Source organism: Neolamprologus multifasciatus, chromosome 19, assembly GCF_963576455.1.
Source record: "Neolamprologus multifasciatus chromosome 19, fNeoMul1.2, whole genome shotgun sequence".
Lineage (NCBI taxonomy): Eukaryota > Metazoa > Chordata > Actinopteri > Cichliformes > Cichlidae > Neolamprologus > Neolamprologus multifasciatus.
The window spans coordinates 6021398-6042924 of NC_140457.1; the positions used below are offsets into that span (position 1 = coordinate 6021398).

Here is a 21527-nt window from a genome sequence, read left to right on the forward strand (position 1 = left end):
GGATTGACTGCAGGTGCGGCAGCTCCGGGCGACAGCACTTCCGGGTCGGAGGTAGCCTGTTGCTAGGTTACCTCCTAACACACAGCGGAGCCGGAGGGGAAGACAGGGCGATAGGAGAGACACATACACACGCACACAAATATACACACATTGGCAGGTCGACCGGTCAGGGCGCCGTCAGATCCTGACAAAAGTATCTGATATATGAAGCTAAAATTTACAGCAAACATTATAAACGTTAAACTTTTCCATTGTGAACAGTTGAGCAGAAGGTTTGGTTTTGACACAGAATGATCACTATATCAAATTATACTGTAATACATTAAAATACAAGTACTGATGACCAGAGTATACATATGCTACACTTTTTTAATTTGTGGTTGACATCAAGAAAAGACAACAAAAGTCAACTTGTTTTTAATTTGTTTTTGTTTTTTTTATTTAATTTTAGTGCCAATTAACTAAGAAGTCTCCCGAAGGTGTTTTGAACTGTAAGGTGGAGGGCCTGTAGGACCTCCACCTTACAGTTCAAAACACCATCTTTAGAAAATTCCAGCAATCAAATGATCCCCTATGAGCAAGCACTTGGCGACAGTGGGGAGGAAAAACTGCTCTAAAAAGCAGAAACCTCCAGCAGAACCAGACTCATGTAGGGGCAGCCATCTGCTGCGGCTGGCTGGGTACGATGGAAAACACAAAGGAGACACAGTGAAGATATAATAGTTTTTTAGGAAAACTGTAAAGACTTTTAGGAATTTTGATTTGAAGCAAGGCAGTGGAAAAGTCAAGGTCTTTAGTCATCGCTGCCCTTAAAACAGCACCTGAAGGGTTTCATAATAGCTCTTCCCACTGCTGCAAAGAACCTGGCAATTCTGGACTTTTTTGGAGGACTTGTGAGGACACCCAAATTGATTTTCAAATGCTTCAAAATAGCCTCATCAAATGAACTATCACCTGCAAAAGCAGCATTCATGACCTGTTCTGTGGAGCCAAAGTCCTTGACGAGTCCTTTAAACATTTTTTTGGTCAATTGACTCACATTCTTGTCCAGATTTGTTATAGACTCCTCAATGCTGATTTCAGGTTGCACCAAGTTGTTGAGATGTTCAATGATGTCTCCTAAAGCTTTGTTAGGTAATGAAAGCGGCTTTTTTAGGCTCTTTTTGTACTGAGCCACGAGTCTAGCTATAAGACACATGGCAAGGTTCTCGGATGCTGCCTGAGATGACACTGACAATTCTGAGAGCTTTTTCTCCAACTTTTCTGAGGGTTTCTCTTTAGACATTTCAGACAGTTTTTCCTCTAACTTTTCTGAGGTTTGCTCCTCAGACTTTTCCAAGAATTTCTCCTCAGACTTTTCCAAGAATTTCTCCTCAGACTTTTCCGAGGGTATGTCCTCTGAGAATCTGTCCTCTGACTTTCCAGACATTTCCTCCTCCATCCTCTCGAGAACTGGTGTTGAACTTGAACAAGAGGATGTTGAGCGTTTCTCTGGTGACTTGACCTGCTTTTCCAGAGACGCTGGTCTAGAAGGACAGGGTTTTTTAGATTCTCTGACACTTTTCTGAGAATAGTCTGATTCTGTGTCTCTTGCCCGTTTCTGTCCCTTTGCAATGACCTTTTGGATCTCTTCAACAGCATCAGACACTTTTTCGCTCTGAACAATTTCATCTATTGTTTCACCATCAACCAAAAGCAGAATCTTTTGCAAAAACTTTCCAACTGCGTCTTCTATGATTACATAGAGGACTTCAGGAGAAAAGAAAACTCTGGATTCAGCTACTTGCTGTGGTGTCTTGGAGATGACGGAGTCTGATAGACTTCTACCCATAACAGTTGTGGGAATTTGGTATATACGACTTATCATTAAATGGTCGTACAGTTTCTCTGTCAATTCTCTCGAGAAATTCTTCACTTTCTCGCTTATTTGAATGTTTTCGAGCCTTTCTTGGATAATGTCATGTTCTTTCTCTTTTGTGAACTCGCTGTATATGTCACTAATTTCAGATTTGATGACATTAAAGCTAGTTGGAGTAGCAGATTTTATCATGTTTCCCAGAGTAGATGAGCTTCTAGAAGGGGCACGGACAGACATGCTAGAATTTGAACGAGGAGTTTCGCATGCTGAACCTGGGAGGCTGACACTCATACTGTCGTGGGAACCCATTCTCTCAGTTTCAGGGGAGTGGGTTACCTTTGACAGACTAATAAAATAGTCTTTGCTCTTCTTCACTGTTGTTTTCAGCTCCCCTTTCATCTTTTCAAAATGTTTTCCTGCAATCTTGGAAAAATGCCGTTTGCGTGATTTTTGCGGTGCAGAACGAGCACGTGAGGTAAAAAACTCTCTCACTTTATCAAAGATGATTCCCCCGTTGAATCCAGATTTGGGTGAAGTACATTTCTCACTGTGACAAGAATAATCAGTGTCAGTGCACTGGAGATTGTCAAGTATAATATTGACAATGTCAGCTGCAATTTTTTCTACTGGGGTCTCAGGTGGAATACTTTCTGCCTGCCTTTCAGCTTCTGCACATTCGCCACTTTCTGAACTTTCTTTCTTTTCTGAAAGTTGCTCTATTTTAGCAGGTGGCTCAATTTCCATATCGCTGTCATCATCCGATAATTCATCATCTGTAAAATCTGAATCTTGACACCATTTGGTCAGAATCTCACTAACCTCCTGGGTGGCTGATTTGACTGAGATGCTGGACTCAATGCTATCTTTGCTGGACTCAGACTCACTTGAATCGCTTTCCTTTCCCATGCACGGGCATTTCAGTTTACTTGCATATCTTTTCAAGCATGAGAGAGCATGAGAAACCATGACACGCAGTTTTCTAATATTACGAATTGCCCCACTGACGTAAACAGCGGGGTCTGATGGTAAATTGAAGCGCTCTCTGACCAGGGCGACTATATATTTGACCTTATTTGAAATCTCCTCCTCAACCATCTGTGTCAGCTTTTTAGCACTGCCACATATCTGCTTTGGGATATTGAGCAGGTTTGCAATAGTGATTGAGATGGAGTCACCAAATGATGGATTTGTTTCTATTTCTGCAGATGCATCGCTCTGAATGACGGGAAGAGCACGTCTCAAAATGTTGACTGAGGTGATCTGTATGATTTCAGAAATCATATCAGCCAAAACTGCTTGAATATCAGAATCCCAAGCTCCATTTTCTATTAAAGTCCACTGTACATCATCGAGCTTGTTGAAGGCGTTATCGATAATCGGTGACAGCTCATCTGGTGATACGACCAGTGCGGTTTGAGTATTATAATCCTGTGTTGCAGACATTGTTATTTCACACGGATTCTCTCTGTTAAAATCTTCTTGAAACGCTAAACTTTCTGAATTGAAAGAGCGTGGTAAGTTTGACATGTAACTACTGTCGAGGGGGTCTCTGGTAGCGATAACTTTTTGACTTCGCTTGGCTCCTATTTAAGGACTTTCCCGGATCAAAGTAAAACCACATTAAATGACTTCTTTGACGTAACACATCAAAACCTTCTATGAGGTAAGTCGTTCGAATGCACGAGAATTCGCGCATGCGCAACCGCCCGCGTTAAGCTCGTAACTCGGGTGCGCATGGCAGAAGAAAACTGTTTTTTCTTAAACCTTTATTTAAACATCAGTACAATACAAAATGGAATTACAGTTTTTTAAAGCCGCTAGGACACATTTCTCAATACTTAGGTCACTTTTGCAAAACTCCTCACACAGTGAGCATAACAGAAGTCTATGTGGGCTAAACTGAGGATCAGTTATCATTGTTTTGGCACAAAATGCATTCAATGACTACATCTCTCAAATTTCATGAATTATTTTCTCACTCAGACACAACTGCCAAAAATCTTTGTACGTACAGGACATTTTGCATATACTTACATACTGTTTTCAAAACTGTTAAACTTATGGTCAAAACAATAACATAATGCAAAACTGAATAAGACAGCAAAATTCAACAGCAATATTTTATTGAAACATATTTTAAATCTAAAAATGCAGTTTAACCAGCCACAGCTGATTCTCATTGTAGATGAACATCTACACAGGTGTTACTCCTTCAATTTCATTACAAAAGGAGACAACTGCTGAAGAGGTTTGTTTTGTGATGTAAACATGGACCCAGCCAGAAATGGAGAAGTGGCTGAAAGAGGAAGAAGATTGCCAGGGATGGATCAGGCAGAAGATTCTTTCCTAGGTGTATTGCCCTAGATGACATAAGATGTGATGTGGATGAGAACCTGTGGCCAAATGGAGAAGACCGAGTAGATTAGCATTACTATTGTATGTGTATCAGTGGATGGTGTGTATACAAATTCTTGTATTTTGGGATTACTTAGTGCAAAAAAATAAAAATACATAAACAAATATTAACGAATTCTGCATGATGTCTGATTCATTCCAGTAACATGTATTGAAATTATAAACAGAGATGTGTCCTTGTTTTACACAAGAAAACACTGTAATGCTACATGTTGTTAGTGTTTTTTAGGTCATTGTTTTGTGGGTGACAAAGTGTGTTTGTCAGCTGTCAACCTTTGCTAGTGTTCTGGAAGAATGAGTTTATTTGAGACCTGAATAAAGTGTTTTGGTAGTTGTAGTGCATTTTGAATGCGAAATGAACTAATTTGCCAAGCTGAAGGTCAGTTAGGAGAATTGTGTGAAGAGTTTTGCAAAAGTGACCTAGGTATTGAGAAATGTGTCCTAGCGGCTGTAAAAAACTGTAAACAGTACCACAATAATGGTGTTGTACTTACAAAGGAATTGTATGCATAGATAAACAAATACAAGAACAGTATTCAGAAACAACAATATAAATATGCTAGGGGGAAAGTAACTGATCAAGCCAAGTGATTGAAAGATCTTAATTTTTTCACAAACACCAATAGTTTTTATAGCTTTTGGGTTAGTGGAGTTCTTAATTGAGTTAAGATACTGTACAAGTTCAAATGAGAATACATAAAAAGAGGGATGTCTTCCTAAATATTTGGACTTGTGAATCAATAAGAAACTGGTCCAGTGAGCTCTCACGTGTTCGGCTGCGGTCATGTCGGCCGCACTTTGAATTTTGTTGCTCTTTTTCTCTCCATAATACGGTTACTCGGAAACACAGCATAGTTCGTCTTTCTTTTTATCCTGCAAGTTTGTCCCCATTTACTCCGCAGTCCAGTAGATGTTTTGTTAACAAAGAAAAGAAAATATAATCCTTACTTGATTTATTATGATTAAAAAAAATATTAAAAACTCTTTAAGAGGTGGAAACATGGTAATATGCCGAGTGGCAGCGTTTTCCTTTCTCACTTCCACAAAGTTTTTCTTAATAAGTTGAAATGTAACAACTTCCGGTATAAATTTTACTCGTTTTTTGAGGCATGTCACATAGATCAATCTTGTATTTATTGACAATATCAAGTAAAAGAAATACAGTTTCAATGGTTTGTTGTGGCAATTAAAGCATTTTGTGTCACTCACTCTCAGAAATAGAGGTACGAGAGAAGAACATTTTTGTACCTATAGGTACATTTTTTTTTAAATGTTCCGTTAAAAGTACAATACTGGTCTTTAAAAGTCCAGAAATGCCCCTTTAAAGGTTCGATTTGAAATAAAGTACAAATCTGTAACATTTTGACCTTTACTGCAGTGACAGTGGCAGAATGTGGTAATGGGTCAGCATGGGAAAATCTGGATGGGCCTGGTTAATTGTAAAATTCATATGAGATGTGAGTGTGCTCATAAAAGCTACATGTTATAATGAAATCTGTTGGTCCTCTCCTCTGTACGTAAATTATCGTATGATGCAAAAAATATCTGTAACCTACCTCTGTGTAAGTTATATTAAATTATATTAAAAAAAAACAACACACACACACACACAATGACATGCAGGCACAACCAAATGATGTTAAAAAAAACTGGTCCATTTCCATTTTATTAACTTCCAGTTATAATTTTTAATGTTTTAAATCTTGGTTGTAGCCTTCAAAAACGTGAAATCATTTTACTGTTATGTTTGGCCATCTACTTTTTCGCTTTTACTACATCCTAGAATTGTTCATTAATTGTGTGGTTTTTTATGGAATTTGCAACATCAAGTTAAACCGAGGTTCTTTGGAAGTTAAAATGTCAAGCAGGTTTTTATGTTACGGTGACTACATTTTTTGTAAGTTACAAATATGGCTCGCCAAGACAGCATAACGGTTTCTAAACAACTGCGCATTAATACCACAATGTTGTATTTTCATGTGTCAAGTTCGCAACGCGCATTAATCCCACAGGCTTAAAAGCCAGCAGCGATGAGTGCTCCGCCTCCGCGCTGACTAGCATTGGCGCAGAAAATGACTCTCCGGGGGTTATCCACGGAGGAGCTCCTTAAAAAGTTGATGGAAGAAGGCATTGATGTGTCAGACGACGAGGCGCAAAGGTTTAGAGGTAAATCGGGTGTGATTTTGTGTTTTTATAAAAATTACAACGTGTAATTTTATAGTAGAGTTAGCAAAAGTCCGAAGAGCTAGATTTAACATGGGTGAAAGCTAGCAGTTAGCTAAGCTTTAAACAAAGAAAGGTACAAATGTGGACTATTTAGATGGTTGGTGGAATGTTCAACGTCTGTCTGCCCGCCGTATTCGAGTGTTTTATCAATAAATAGTGACTAACCGTGTACAACAATGTAAAAAAATCAATAATTTCTCAAAACATGCTAGTATGTAAATATAGCTATTAACAAAATCGTTTTCTAAGCAAAATTTATCGCATCTAACTTGTTTCCCGCTCAAAGGGATTTTAAACAATGGAAGGTACACATTTGTACCATTCCACCTACTTAGTGGGATTTTCGAATATGAGAGCTGTAAGCTCTGAGCAGGGACACTTACACTTGCTTACATTTTTATATTAGCAGTTAATTTATATTAACAATTAATCAAGAGAATTAATTGTAACTTCCTTTTGGGGAATATAGACAGATTCACAATGATAGCTTATTATTATTATTATTATTATTATTATTATTATTATTATTATTATGTATTGACCATAATGTCACTTTAAAACTAAATTTGAAAATGGTTTTATTTTTATTTCATACTGTACTTTATATTTCAGATAACGATGTAGATGGAGAGACGGTAGACTGTGGACTCACTGAGACCATGGTTGCATATCTTTTTGACAAGTCTTTCAAAAAGCAGCTGAAGTTCAGAGACTTCACAAACCGCTACAAGGAAGTCATCATCACTTTACAACCGGTCGACCCATTTGAAGGTACAGTTGAAAGTCCAGTGTCCCAAGCAAACCAGAGGTAGGTTGTGATAAATGTCTAAATTTGCATATGCATTTAAGTGCTTGCAAAATGGCTAGTTAATGATGTTTTCCTACTGTATTGCAGTTCTATACCTTCTTGCCGTAGACTGCCTGCAGTTATTTCCATTCCAAAATTCCCACAAGATGTCCAGAGTCGCTTGGATCTCAAAGAACCAGTCCAGAAAGAACAGAAGTACCGAAACAAAATAATTGGGACTCTTTATGAAATGTTATCACAGTACACAATGTAAGGGTTCCTTTCTGAATAATTACATTAATTTCTTAATATTAATATTGCTGTTGTACGAGAGGCAGAGAACAAATGGTTAGCCTATCTGCCTCCCAATCTGGAGACCAGCGTTCGAGTCTGGCGTGACACACTGTTCCAATGAACTGGCAATAGTGGTAAAACCATACATCCTGTGTCTCCAGACCTTGTCTGGACTATGATATCAAAGTGTTTATTTTTGAATTTGCTCAAGAGTAAATTAATAATTCAGGACTGCAGTCAATTAATTAATGAAGTTTGGGAGAGGTGTGGCTGTTTGTCCACGCCCATTTTTTAAAAATTAAAATCAACTTTAGCTACATTGATTTGACATTGGTCTATAACATACTATTTACGGTAATAACAATATGATTATGTAACATATGTGTTAAATACTTTTGAATTTCACCCAAAACACTTTTTTTTTTTTAAAATTAAATATGTCATTTTGCATCTCAATCTCCTACCTGTGTGATCTGAGTCTGTGTGCGTTCGTGTGTGTGTGCGCACATGCACGCGCCTATGTCACCACGCAGGTGACATAGGCGCGTGCATGTGTGCCCGGTCACAGCTCCTTTCAGCATGGCCGGAGGAGAGGTGTACTGGCAGTCGCGTGACACACACAGAACAGACCCTTATTTCTGTGTTGCAGATGTGCAGTAAAGAGCCAAAGACCCAGTACTGTCTCCTGCCTCTTACTTTCACGCCGGAACACAACGCAAAGACGGGCGTAACACATGAACGGGTTACAATTAGAAGAATTGAAGAACAGAAAAGCCCCCAGGAAAGGATAAGAGTAATCAGTGTACTGTAGGTTGTTTTTCTTATGTTTGAAACAGGTACCCAACCCACTCAGACTACATCCAGGTCATCAAAGCCCTGATTGTGAAGTATCCTTTCTTAAGAGATGTACACGGAAATGGTTATGTGAGTACCTCTCCTTTTTTGTTTCTTTTATAGATTATATTAATATAAAGTAAGCATAATTAACTACTTGTATACATTTGAAACAACTAGGACACCTGGCACAGCCAACTCAAGAGAAAGTTCAAAGCAGAACGGGCTCCCCTAATCAGCAACGAAGAAGTGAACCGGGTTAAAGAAAAGTTTGGACGCACGCAGAAACATCGGACCACAGAGGAATCCAGCAGCTCCTGTCTGAAGAGACTGAAGCCCTCTTTCGTAAGTCCTCACACCCTCAGCCTCTAAGAGCTAAGGTAACATATGTAGTCTTATTATGTTCACTGTAAAGCTAAAAGTAAACATTAATTGAAAGAAACATGTTAACAGATAACATTAACATAGAAAAAGAAACTTCACAGTTGATTTACAGTTTTTTACAGCCGCTAGGACACATTTTTCAGTACTTAGGAGTTTTGCAAAACTCTTCACACAATTCTCCTAACTGACCTTCAGCTTGGCAAAGCAGTTCATTTCACATTCAAAATGCACTACAACTACCAAAACACTTTATTCAGGTCTCAAATAAACTCATTCTTCCAGAACACTAGCAAAGGTTGACAGCCGACAAACACACTTTGTCACCCACAAAACAATGACTTAAAAAACACTAACAACATGTAGCATTACAGTGTTTTCTTGTGTAAAACAAGGACACATCTGTTTATAATTTCAATATATGTTACTGGAATGAATCAGACATCATGCAGAATTTGTTAATATTTGTTTATGTATTTTTATTTTTTTGCACTAAGTAATCCCAAAATACAAGAATTTGTATACACACCATCCACATACAATAGTAATGCTAATCTACTCTGTCTTCTCCATTTGGCCACAGGTTCTCATCCACATCACATCTTATGTCATCTAGGGCAATACACCTAGGAAAGAATCTTCTGGCATGCCTGATCCATCCCTGGCAATCTTCTGCTGATATCTCCAGGCATCCAGCATTCATTGCATCCAGGAGGGACATTTGATCGTGTGGATGATGGTCGTAAACCTTCCACCGCCATGAGGAAAAGAATTCCTCTATGGGGTTGAGGAATGGAGAGTAAGGTGGGAGGAAAAGAGACTCCATTCTGGGATGGGCTGCAAACCACTCGGTGACTGCACGGGAGTGATGAAATGCCACATTGTCCCATACAATTATAAATGTTGGCTGATTCCTTCTCTCCGCATCCCTTTCCTCACCTAGCACAACCCTTCCATAGAGATCATGCAGGAACGCAAGGAGCCGTTCAGTGTTGTATGGCCTAATTAGTGGTCTGTGTAACAGCAGTCCATCAGTGGATATTGCTGCGCACATTGTGATGTTGGCACCCCTCTGGCCCGGGACATTCACTGTGGCTCTCTTCCCAATCACATTCCTCCCTCGTCGCCATGCTTTGGCCAAGTTGAAACCTGCCTCATCCACAAAGATGAAAATGTGGTGTGTTTGCCTACCTTCAATCTCCATGACTCTCTAACATAAATCCACAAGGCAACATAAGCTGTTACAGTAGTAAATTTGTAAAAATTGTCTGTGTGTGTTTGGTTTTGTTCAAAAACAGATCTGTATTTTATTGTGATCTTACCTGGACATACTGGTTCCTGAGTTGCTTGACATGTTCAGAGTTCCTCTCAAAAGGCACAGTGTACAATTGTTTCATCCTGACCTGATGTTTTTTCAGGACTCTAGAAATTGTTGTTATGCTTACACTGTGAATATTTGCGAAAGTAACATTGTCTGCCAAGACTCTGTGTCTAATTTCAGTGAGTTTTATCCCATTGTTTCTGATGACCATATCAACAATGGCAGTTTCCTGCACATCAGTGAAAATCCGTCCTCTCCCTCCTGTGTGAGGTAACCGTTGAGTCCTAAGCAGAAATGCAACAACAATTACACAAAAGCTTATTTACTTCTGAAATGTGCAAATGCCCTTGCAGAATACAAGTTACCTGTTGGTTTGCCGGAAAACTCTAACAATAGATGCCACTGTAGAGCGTTGCAGATTTGGCTGCACTCTCTGACCAGCCTCTCTCATTGAGTGACCATGATTTACTACATGATCAATTACAGTAGCTCTGATCTCATCTGAGACTACAGCTCTTGATCTTCCTCTTATTCTTCTTTCACCACACATACGTATTCCTTGCCCCCTCCCAGCCACTCTTCTTCCTCTTTCAGCCACTTCTCCATTTCTGGCTGGGTCCATGTTTACATCACAAAACAAACCTATTCAGCAGTTGTCTCCTTTTGTAATGAAATTGAAGGAGTAACACCTGTGTAGATGTTCATCTACAATGAGAATCAGCTGTGGCTGGTTAAACTGCATTTTTAGATTTAAAATGTTTCAATAAAATATTGCTGTTGAATTTTGCTGTCTTATTCAGTTTTGCATTATGTTATTGTTTTGACCATACGTTTAACAGTTTTGAAAACAGTATGTAAGTACATGCAAAATGTCCTGTACGTACAAAGATTTTTGGCAGTTGTTGTGTCTGAGTGAGAAAATAATTCATGAAATTTGAGAGATGTAGTCATTGAATGCATTTTGTGCCAAAACAATGATAACTGATCCTCAGTTTAGCCCACATAGACTTCTGTTGTGCTCACTGTGTGAGGAGTTTTGCAAAAGTGACCTAAGTATTGAGAAATGTGTCCTACCGTCTGTAAAAAAAAAAACTGTAACAAAAGTCAGCTCAACTTGCAATTCCTATTCAACATTTTTGCATTTTTTTTTTCAAAGCATTTGGTGTACAAATTACCGCATTTCGAGTAACATTAACTTATCAGATTTTACTTATGATAATACTGATATCTGCTTTGACAAAGGATTCGTGCTTTGTGGGGGAAGATGCAGCCTCCATTGATGCTCATATCAAGGTGCTAAATGATCAGCACAAGAAGCTACATCCTGACACAGCACTGGTGAAAGACCGCATGACAAAAACCTTTGCATGGAGACGTCGAGAGGTAGCTGAAGGAATGTGTACTGTGGACCTATTAAAGAGATATCCATTCCTGGGGACATCTGAAGGGGTAAAAATTGTTAAGATGATTGGGGAAACATCTAAATCTGATTATTATTTTCTGTACCAACTGATTAATCAATCTGTTCATTATCTTTAGAATTTTTGTTCAAGGGTTAAAGCACTTTACATTTATCTCCAGTCTGTGTCTTTAAACATGTCAAAAGTTTAAATCCTCAATGTAAAATGTGATCATTCTGCTCTTTTCATTTCCAGTTGTGTGATGAGGTTGATTTAATGCATCCCTGCCAAGACAACATCTGTCGCCGCTTTAGCGAAAACTTCACTGCTGTTCTTCAAAATGTTCTTCAAATGACCAAGGATTTGCCACTGAAGAAGGTCTACATGGAGGCAAGAGAGAATGCACTGGCTGAAGACATTACAGGTGCTAATTTGACCTCATACAAATAGTAAATTTTGTGACAATTCATTTGCTCTCTCTTCCAAAGATAATTGATGTACCATAGTGTCATGTCAAGAGCATGTTAATGGGAATTTGCATGCTATCAAAATCTAATGAAGTGCATTTGCATCTGTATGATCTAGGAATTGACTTCAAGGGGGCACTTCTCCTCTTGCCATCCATCTTCAAGGAGAAGATAGAAGATTTCATCATCTTTGGAGAGGTAAATGCATGATGCAATGCATGGCCTTTGGCCACAAGTTTCATTCTCGCTGTTTTGTTGGCATGGAGCTGAATTCAGCTGCGGTTCAGCATCACAGCTAAGCTAATGTAGGGGAAACACTGCTGTTAATCCACAGTGCTGCTGTGCTCTTGGGTTTTGTCTGGTGTTTATATAGATAGATAGACCTTTATTGTCCCCTTAGGGAAATTCTTCTTCACAGGAACTGTCACTGTCAGGGGTGATTGCTTTTGCCCTTGAATATTATGTCAAACTTTAGCAGCTTATCAAACACTACCACAACAGTCATTGGTCAAGAAGCTTTTTGTTTGGAGTAGGGGCCATGTTTACAGGTTATCAGAATAGACAGTTTTGTTTTGCATCAAAAAAAGAAGGTAATTTGAGGAATCTGTTGAAAATCCACTTGGCACATATTGCTTAAACATACTGTATACTAATGTTTTTCTTCCTCTTCTGCAGAATACTCCCACGAGTCCATACCCAACCATTTGAATGAAGGATAAGAGTTGGACAACTGCCCTCTCAAGACAGTGTCGCTGTGTTGTGACAGTTGAAGGAGTGGATGTTTGCTCGTGCCGCTCGCTGGATGAGGCCTACATCTCAGCATTCTCTACCTTCTTCGTGTTCAACATGACCTACCCTGCATACTTCAAGAAAACACTTGTCTTTCTTCAGAACTGCATTGTCAACATAGGAGAACAGGGAGACAAACCCCTGCCAGTAAGTGTCACCAGGGTACTTAACCAACTCTATTAAATATGCCCCCACTCCACAAATGTTTAAAATGTTCAAAAAGGGCATTTACTCTGAGGAAGTTGATTACACATGTTGGGTTAGTACACGCACATGAGCCTCATTTCAGCATCACTTGTGGAATAAATGACTGCCAGGCAGCTTTTTCCAAGTATCACTCTTTTCGACGCCATGTGTATCGCAAACACAAACCCTCTGTTTTGAATAGCCTTGAGGTAGTTGAAGATGGATTTGAAAACCGTGCACACAAAGAGGTTGAAGACCCACACACACACAGTTCAGACGAGACGCACACAGTTCAGCAGCCCACACCACCTAGTATGGACCGTTTGCTTGATAATTTAGGAGATCATTTATTTAGCTTTATTCTCAAATGTACTGAAAAAAATAACCTTCCACACTCTGTTCAGCAAGACATCGTTGATGATCTTAGTTTTCTTTTGTGTGTTTTTTTTTTTTAAAGAAAACTACGACTCGTTTATTCGTTATCATTTGGATAAACATGGTTTCCGCCTCAGTGATTGTCCAGAACTTGAGCAGGTTTTGTCTACTTCAGATTTTTTCCAGAAAGCATGTGATTCAATTCGTTCACCATTTATGATAAAAGAACACTGCAAATCAAAAATGAACATGACAGAACCTATCAGTTACACAGTAAGAGACCATTCTGGTGTGAAAATTGGTAGTTATTTGTATGTTCCAATCCCACAGGTATTAAACAAATACTGTCAGGTGGAGGATGTGTGGGAACAAATTGTTCTGGATAACCACAGAAATCAAGATGATGATGCTTTGACTGATTACAAAGATGGCATGTATTTTAAAGACCACTCATTTTTCAGAGACCATCCTCAAGCTCTACGACTTCATTTTTATGAAGATGAATTTGAAATTGTGAACCCACTTGGTGCAAAACGAAATTGTCAACGGAAAATTGTACTTAGTAGTCAGTATAATCTTTTAATGATATAAGTTTGAATATGGTAGAATACTGCATGTAATCATTTGTGTTTAGAAGTATGTAGTTGGTCTCATCCTAGGAAGTCTGTAACATTCCAGGGTGTTCTGGCTTTCACCCCCACATCCTAGGAGCATGGGAAAGTTCGTACCTTGTTTTATTGTTTTACGGTAGGATTAACGTAGTTATATCTGTTTCCAGTCTAAGTGCTTTTGTTTAGGTGAACTGCTGGACTTTCCAGACCAGCAGTTTTAGGGAAGTCATTTATGGGGTCACACTCTGACCACACACACACACACACACACACACACACACTTCAATGTATGGAACAAACGCTCACTGAAGTGTATAAATAAAGGACCAGGGCAGTCCTCAGGGCGGGTCTCTGAGTCTCACTCTAGGCTGCCCTTGCTAGCAAGAAAATCTGTGTGTTTCTCCTCTCTGATTCTCTGCTGAAGAAGTGTTTTAGAACATATCTCTTAACATTATTTGGTCCTTCGTAGCCGGAGCAGAAAACATCAGAACTGTTATCTGTGACTCTGTTCCAAGATCCAGCACTGATTCCTGACGCCGTTGGGAGCCAGCACTGAAGCCTGTGCGCAGCCCTCTTAGACGAGGAGAGAGCCCCAGGACGTGAATTCGGGTCTGGGCCAGTGGCCTGGTCCACGGCACTGGGATTCAGTCTGATGATCCGAACCACCAGTGAGATGTCGGAGGGTGAGAAACACTATTTTGATATATAAAACGGCCGCAAAGGTTTAAAAGTCACGTGATAAATTAGGTTGGGTTCGCCGAAAGGAACTGAATTAAATTTAGGTTTTAGAAGTAGCCGTAATTACTTCGTAAAAAAATTAAAATAGGTTGAGTTCGCCAAAAGGAACTGTGTTTAGACTAGTTTTAGAGGTAGCTGAAATTACTTCGTGACAAATTAAAATACGTTTAAGCAAATGAAAACACGTTGAGACAGAGAAATTAAAATAGGTTTAAGTTCGCCAAAAGGAACTGTGTTTAGACTAGTTTTAGAGGTAGCTGAAAATACTTCTTGACAAATTAGGTTTAAGTTCGCCAAAAGGAACTGTGTTTAGACTGGGTTTAGAGGTAGCCGTGAAATACTTTGTGACAAATTAGCGCGCAAATGTCTATATATGTGTGTGTCTGGAAGTAAGTTGATTTTACAGCACAATAAGCTGCTGAACTACTTCCATTTTTGTTTTCTTTGCTGAGGCTCAAGTACTGGTGACAAAGGAGAACGGTTGAGTTTCATCTCATAAAACTGATACCACTTCACTGTTAGGGTGAAGTCGAAGGCCGTATCAGTAAACCACTCTGAAGTCAAGCGTGCCAGTGACGGCCCAGCAAAATCTTTGAAAATGGAGAATAAACAAGCGAAATTAACACCTGATGAGAAATGTTTAGAAAAACAACAAGCCGGAGCAGGACTAATCCAAAAGAAAGGGAGAGGAATGCATAGTGGAAGAGCAAGCGATAGAGGCAGAGCTACACACACACCAAACAGTGGCTTTAGCACTACATGCTGGAGGTGTGGAAAAGAGGGACATTTTGTACGTGACTGTAAGAAACAAAGAAGACAGTAACTCAGAATAGGATAGCAGCTCAGGTGAAGAGAGCAGTTCAGACTAGGAAAAACGTAATAATCCCTCACCAAGTGAAAATTAGAGATCAAAGTAGTTTAAAGTAGTTTAAAAAGGGTTGGAAACAGACCCGACTGAATAGATATAAATACAAGAGGAATAAAGTAAAATAAACAAAAGGCTAAATTACAACGTATCTTTAATGTATTCATACTAATAATAGCAAGGATAACAACCTGTAAACTGGTATTAATGATGAAATAATATTAATATGAAGAGGCACCTCAGTCAGTTATGATGTGAGGTGGATAATTGTTGAAAGTAATCTGCATTAAGATTAGGGTTGCTCAAATTCAGTACAATGACATATGAAGTAAAATAGGTAAATATTTAAACTAATGATGTGCATAGAGGCACTTGACCTGTTTGAAAAACTGTCATCCTAATATGAGCCATTGTTGAGATATAGAGCACACCTATGAAAACAACTAATATGCTGAACCCTGTATGAAGCAGCTGAAAACTACATGACGGAGAAGCTGAATTGAATATGAAAGTGCAAGTCTTTGCCACTGTGGGGCAAAGCACGCAACCACTGTGTGAGGTTGCGTTGTGGTCTCTTCTGAGCTGAAGAACAAGCTACACATTATCAGATCAGGAGCTGGCTGAGAACTCTTCAAAGAGAGGGAAACAGAACTATGATAACTGTGATAACTGGAATGTGCAGAGTTTCCGTGAGCAGTTTTCCTGCATCTTGACTCATGTGTGTAGCGTGTTCATAGCATCAGCATCATGTTTTTGTTTATTTGTTTTGTTGGGTTGAAAATAATTCAATAAATTTGTGATCATATTTATGGATCACGATGGCACATGCCATTGGCCAAATGATTTATGTACGCAGATGAAAAAGTGAGTGTGAATGTGTCTGACGTCATAGTGTTTTTGTGCGCTGTGTAAAAGTAATTGCCTCTGATTGTGAGAGCAGTGATTCTGCAGGTCACCAGCTATTGTAAAGAGAAAAGAAGAAAAAAAAGAGTGAAAAAGAGACAAAATTTACATTGTAGATGAAAAATAATCATAGGAAAAAGGTTTTGTGTTGATCAGCCAAGAACAACTACAATCTCATTTTCTGCTTTTAAGAAAGGTTTAGGGAAGTCATTTATGGGGTCACACTCTGACCACACACACACACACCACACAAGCACCCACTGAAGTGTATAAATAAAGGACCAGGGCAAGTCCTCAGGGCCACTCTCTGAGACTCACTCTTGGGGTGTGAGTTCTGAGAGATGCCCTTGCTAGCAAGAAATTCTGTGTGTTTCTCCTCTCTGATTCTCTACTGAAGAAGTGTTTTAGAACATATCTCTTAACAGATATCTACCAGGCTGCTTCAGAAATGGGATCCAATCTTTAGGTATCAAATCATCAAAGAGGCCAAGCAGTTCACCTCAACAGTAGAGTTGCGTCAATTGGTGCAGTCAGCAGAGAGTCCACCAGGAAGTGATCTTGATGAGGCAGCAAGTGAGTTTGTTAAATATGATTTGCTATAAGCAGTTAAAGTTCAATAGCATCAGGATTCTATTAATAAATACCAATTCATTCACCTGTTAGCTTTGCTTCATCAGTTTTCTTTAGCTGTTAGTTTAATGTTTATGACAGCACATTTCAACTTTCTTAGGAAGTGCTTTTCTAGTTCTCCTTAAAAATTGCATTTGAAAGATTTGCTGTCAATTGATTCTTGTGACTCTTTGGCCGCAGCCTTTGACCAAGACATGGCCTCCCTGTTGTTACTGTTACATCTCCTTCCGCCACCTCCAGGAGGACCAAAGTATCAAAAAATCAGCGCCTCTGATGCTGTTGAGAGACTTGTAGTCTTTCATAAGGTAATTTAATATTTATAGTTTTTATCATAAGTTGTCATGTCACTGGTTAAGAGGTGAATGAAACAAATTACAGTTGAGCTTACAAAGGAGGTTTACATACTCATTTCTGTGATGCTATTATCTCTGACTTGCTCCTGTGTCTAATGCTCAGTATCTTTGTCTCAACTCCAGTCTTGCTGCAGTTTGGAAGAGCATCTCCAGAATCAGCAGAGTCAGCAGCCATACCTCCTGGCTGTTGGGCGCCAGAAGAGGAAGGTCGACAGCTTCTATGTTGCTATAGACAAGCGTCTCATCCCCTGCCAGGCCAGCCGCTCCCTTGGGGCATTTGATGAGCTTTTTAAAGCTCATTTTGTGTTCAATGTGTCTTATGATGCTGCACTTGTGAATTTCTACACATTTCTGCAGACAACAGTATACAATATTGATATGGGGAAAATGAAGGAGTCCCCAAGAGTTCGTGACCTGAGAGCCAAAATCCTTAACCAGGAAATTCTTCTCACAACCTAAGTAAAAATCATTAAAATGCTGACATGTTTTTTGTGTAAGAGAGCTTATCCCAGCAGTCAGCAGCTGATTTCACATTTAAGAGGTGAACATGGTTATTATCCTGGACCTAAGTTTAAGTTATTTTGTTGGCAGCCAGGCTGCAGGCTTCAGTTCCAAACTTATGCAGGCTTTAGGAAGCACCTCAGTAGTTTTCACAGCAATGTTGACCAAAATGATCGAACTTCAGCCATTGCTTGTTTTTCTAATGACACAGTTTCACCTGCTTTGGAGGACCAGTTTAATTCCTCAAATCTTCCTCACAGTTCTCCCAGTGTTCTTCCAGAGTCTAGTTCTTCCAGTGTTCCAGTGAGCATTGATTCAGTACTTACAAGGGATTCATCCAAAGAAATGTGTGCATCCATTGTGGCCAAACTGCAGGGTAGTGGCCTTTCTAACAGTTTAGTATCCTCACTTGTAGGCGATTTGGAGGAATTAACAAGTGAGCTTCGCTCAGAAGCAAAGCAGGCCATTCTTTCTGCGTTACCCACAAAGGACTCCAGCATATCTTTAATAAATGAATGTTTTGAAAATTTTGTAAACCCTTTCACCAATCTGAACACAGAATGGAAACGAAATAAATACTTCAATCTAAAATGGGGAGTTGTAGAACCTAGAGAAATAACACTTGGAGTGAGGTATGACATCAGGCGAAATCAGAAGTCTGGTACTTATGATCAAGTACCTGTGAAGGATACTTCTATATATGTACCTATTTTGGAGTCTTTGAAGTTCATGTTTAGAAATCCAGAGATTTGTGTTTTCCTGCAGAGAGAGTGTAGCTCAGAGCCTGATGCTTATCATGACTTTTGTGATGGAAGTTACTTTAAAACTCACCCTTTGTTTTCAGCCAAAAGGCATGCATTACAAATTCAGCTATACTATGATGATTTTGAAACAGCCAATCCTCTTGGCTCTAAACGCGGAATTCACAAAATTGGCTGTATTTATTTTGTTATAAGAAACTTGCCCCCAAAATTTAATTCCATTTTGATGAACATTCATTTAGTGTCACTTTTCCACACACCAGATCTGCAAAAGTATGGTTTTGATGTTATACTGGAACCACTGATAAATGATGTCAAAAAAACTGCAAAGCCAAGGGCTAAGTCTTCCATTTTCTGATGAGCAGGTATATGGCACAATATCACAGATCACTGGAGATAACCTAGGGATGCACTCAATTCTTGGTTTTAATGAGTCGTTCAGTAGCCGTCATTTCTGTCGCCTTTTGTTTGATTGAGAAGAATGATTGTCAAATGGTGTACAGTGAGGATGATCCTAAAATTATTCTTCGTGGGAAAGATTTGTTTGACATACATTGCCAGTCTCTTCGGGAAAATCCTAAATTGAAGTCACTGTATGGGTTGAAAAGAAATTCTGCACTCAATTCATTGCAGTATTACCATATTTGCAATAACTACTCATTTGATATAATGCATGACCTTCTTGAAGGTGTGGCTCAGTATGAGGTCAAATTGCTTTTTGAGTATCTTACGCAACACTTCATATCAGAACAGAACTTGCTTTCTAGGATTTATGGTTTTGACTATGGATTTTTAGAAAGAAAAAACCGGCCCACTAAAATCATATTGGACAGTGCTGGCAATAGCATTGGTTTGAACTCTATCCAGACATTCTGTCTTGTGAAAAACATCCCACTTTTGTTTGGTGACATTATTCCTGCAGGGAACAGACACTGGAATTTGTTATTGTTGTTACTTCAAATAATGAACATTGTTTTTTCACCTTGTCTCACTCTGGGAATGACTATATATTTGAAGAATTTGATTATTGACCATCACAAACTATTTAAGCACACGTATCCACACAGAAACTTGATTCCTAAGCATCATTTTATGATTCATTACCCATCCTCTATTCGAAAAATTGGCCCTTTACTGTATATGTGGAGTATGAGGTTTGAAGCTAAGCACAAGTTGTTCAAAGATTATTTCAAAAATTTCAAAAACCTCACCAAATCACTTGCTAAACGGCATCAGATGGCCATTGCTTATCACTGGGAAACCTTTTCTCTTAAACAGAAGGAGTTTGGGCCAATTAAATCATTTTCTTTAAGAGATGAAAGTGTGGTCAATAGTGAAATGTTATTATCAAAAGATGTTTTCTCAACAAGTTGGGTTAAAATTGATGGTGTAGAGTACAAAGCTGGACTCGTTGTTTGCAGTACAATGGAGGAAGACATGCCAGTCTTTTGTCAAATAATTGATACACTTATGGTTGAAAATGACATTTTTTTTGTTGACACACAAACTCTTTACTGAAAACTTTGATGAACATCACCATGCATTCAAACTGAAGAACGGTGTGTCATAAAAATAACTGAACTCAAATGTGACAGACCATTTGATATTCAAAACTCATACAGTGCTGCAGATGAAAGTTTGTACATTATATCTTCATTTATTATGTTTTGATTCACTTTCTGGGAAAAAGAAGCATGATAATAAATGTTTTTGGACAATGTACAGTTTTCTTGAAATTATTCTCATAATTGTAATTGTTGTCGTTAAAAAGTTATGTTAATCTATTACATAAATAGTTCTTTTAGGGATTAAAACTACCTTAATAAAAGAGTAAAGAGTTAAAGTAGTGTTATTTTTCAATCTGTGTAGTGTTAATTTAACCCAGTTTGGTGAGTTAAAATTAACTCAGACATGGTGTTAATAATAATTTGCTCAGTGTTAATTTAACCCAGTTTTAAGAGTTAAAGAAGGAACTCTGACAAAGTGTTAAATAATTAACTATTTTGAAAATGTTAATTCAACTCTGTAGAGTGTGGAGCTATATAAAGCCTGAAAAAATGTTAAAATCAACTCTGTGGGAGTTGATTTAACACTACAGTTTTTGCTGTGGAGAAACTGGTCCAGTGAGCTCTCACGTGTTCGGCTGCGGTCATGTTGGCCGCACTTTGAATTTTGTTGCTCTTTTTCTCTCCATAATACGGTTACTCGGAAACACAGCAGAGTTCGTCTTTTTTTTATCCTGCAAGTTTGTCCCCATTTACTCCGCAGTCCAGTAGATGTTTTGTTAACAAAGAAAAGAAAATATAATCCTTACTTGATTTATTATGATTAAAAAAAATATTAAAAACTCTTTAAGAGGTGGCAACATGGTAATATGCCGAGTGGCAGCGTTTTCCTTTCTCACTTCCACAGAGTTTTTCTTAATAAGTTGGAATGTAACAACTTCCGGTATAAACACTGTCAATTTTACTCGTTTTTTTAAGGCATGTCACATAGATCAATCTTGTATTTATTGACAATATCAAGTAAAAAGGAATACAGTTTTAGTGGTTTGTTGTGGCAATTAAAGCATTTTGTTACTTTATACAAAAAAAAAACAAAACCCAGCTCTTTGCTGAAATTACTGCAGCTGTATATGTGTCGAGTTTGCCTTTGTGCTTGTCCTTTTGTTCCCATCAAATTTGACAATTTGAACACACACTTGAATTAAGATTGTGTGTGTGTGCTCAGTTTTCCAGCAGTATGTCCAATTCTTCTAAATGCAGTCGCACTCGCAGTTCTTTCTCTGTCAACAGGTCTACAAACTCCTGCAGGTGATCAGGGAACAGCTGC

The 21527-nt window shown here is 38.7% G+C and overlaps 1 protein-coding gene across 1 annotated transcript; it reads left to right on the plus strand.

Annotated features, from left to right (window-relative positions):
* Positions 1 to 6086: 6086 nt before the first annotated feature.
* LOC146495815 (sterile alpha motif domain-containing protein 3-like) lies at positions 6087 to 20415 on the plus strand. Its single transcript, XM_085143567.1, has 13 exons — positions 6087 to 6439; positions 7112 to 7307; positions 7395 to 7556; positions 8417 to 8504; positions 8595 to 8759; positions 11359 to 11565; positions 11772 to 11940; positions 12102 to 12181; positions 12659 to 12919; positions 14460 to 14891; positions 14965 to 17023; positions 17261 to 17385; positions 17557 to 20415. The coding sequence occupies exons 1-9, from the start codon at positions 6346 to 6348 to the stop codon at positions 12689 to 12691; spliced, it is 1194 nt and encodes a 397-aa protein (XP_084999693.1). The 5' UTR covers positions 6087 to 6345; the 3' UTR covers positions 12692 to 12919; positions 14460 to 14891; positions 14965 to 17023; positions 17261 to 17385; positions 17557 to 20415.
* Positions 20416 to 21527: the final 1112 nt, after the last annotated feature.

Excerpts from the sequence above, each read along its gene's own strand:
- LOC146495815 (XM_085143567.1), top strand. The coding sequence starts at position 6,346 with ATGACTCTCCGGGGGTTATCCACGGAGGAGCTCCTTAAAAAGTTGATG. Across the intron at positions 11,566-11,771 it reads TCCTGGGGACATCTGAAGGG|TTGTGTGATGAGGTTGATTT; the intron begins GTAAAAATTGTT and ends TTTCATTTCCAG. Across the intron at positions 11,941-12,101 it reads ACTGGCTGAAGACATTACAG|GAATTGACTTCAAGGGGGCA; the intron begins GTGCTAATTTGA and ends TGTATGATCTAG.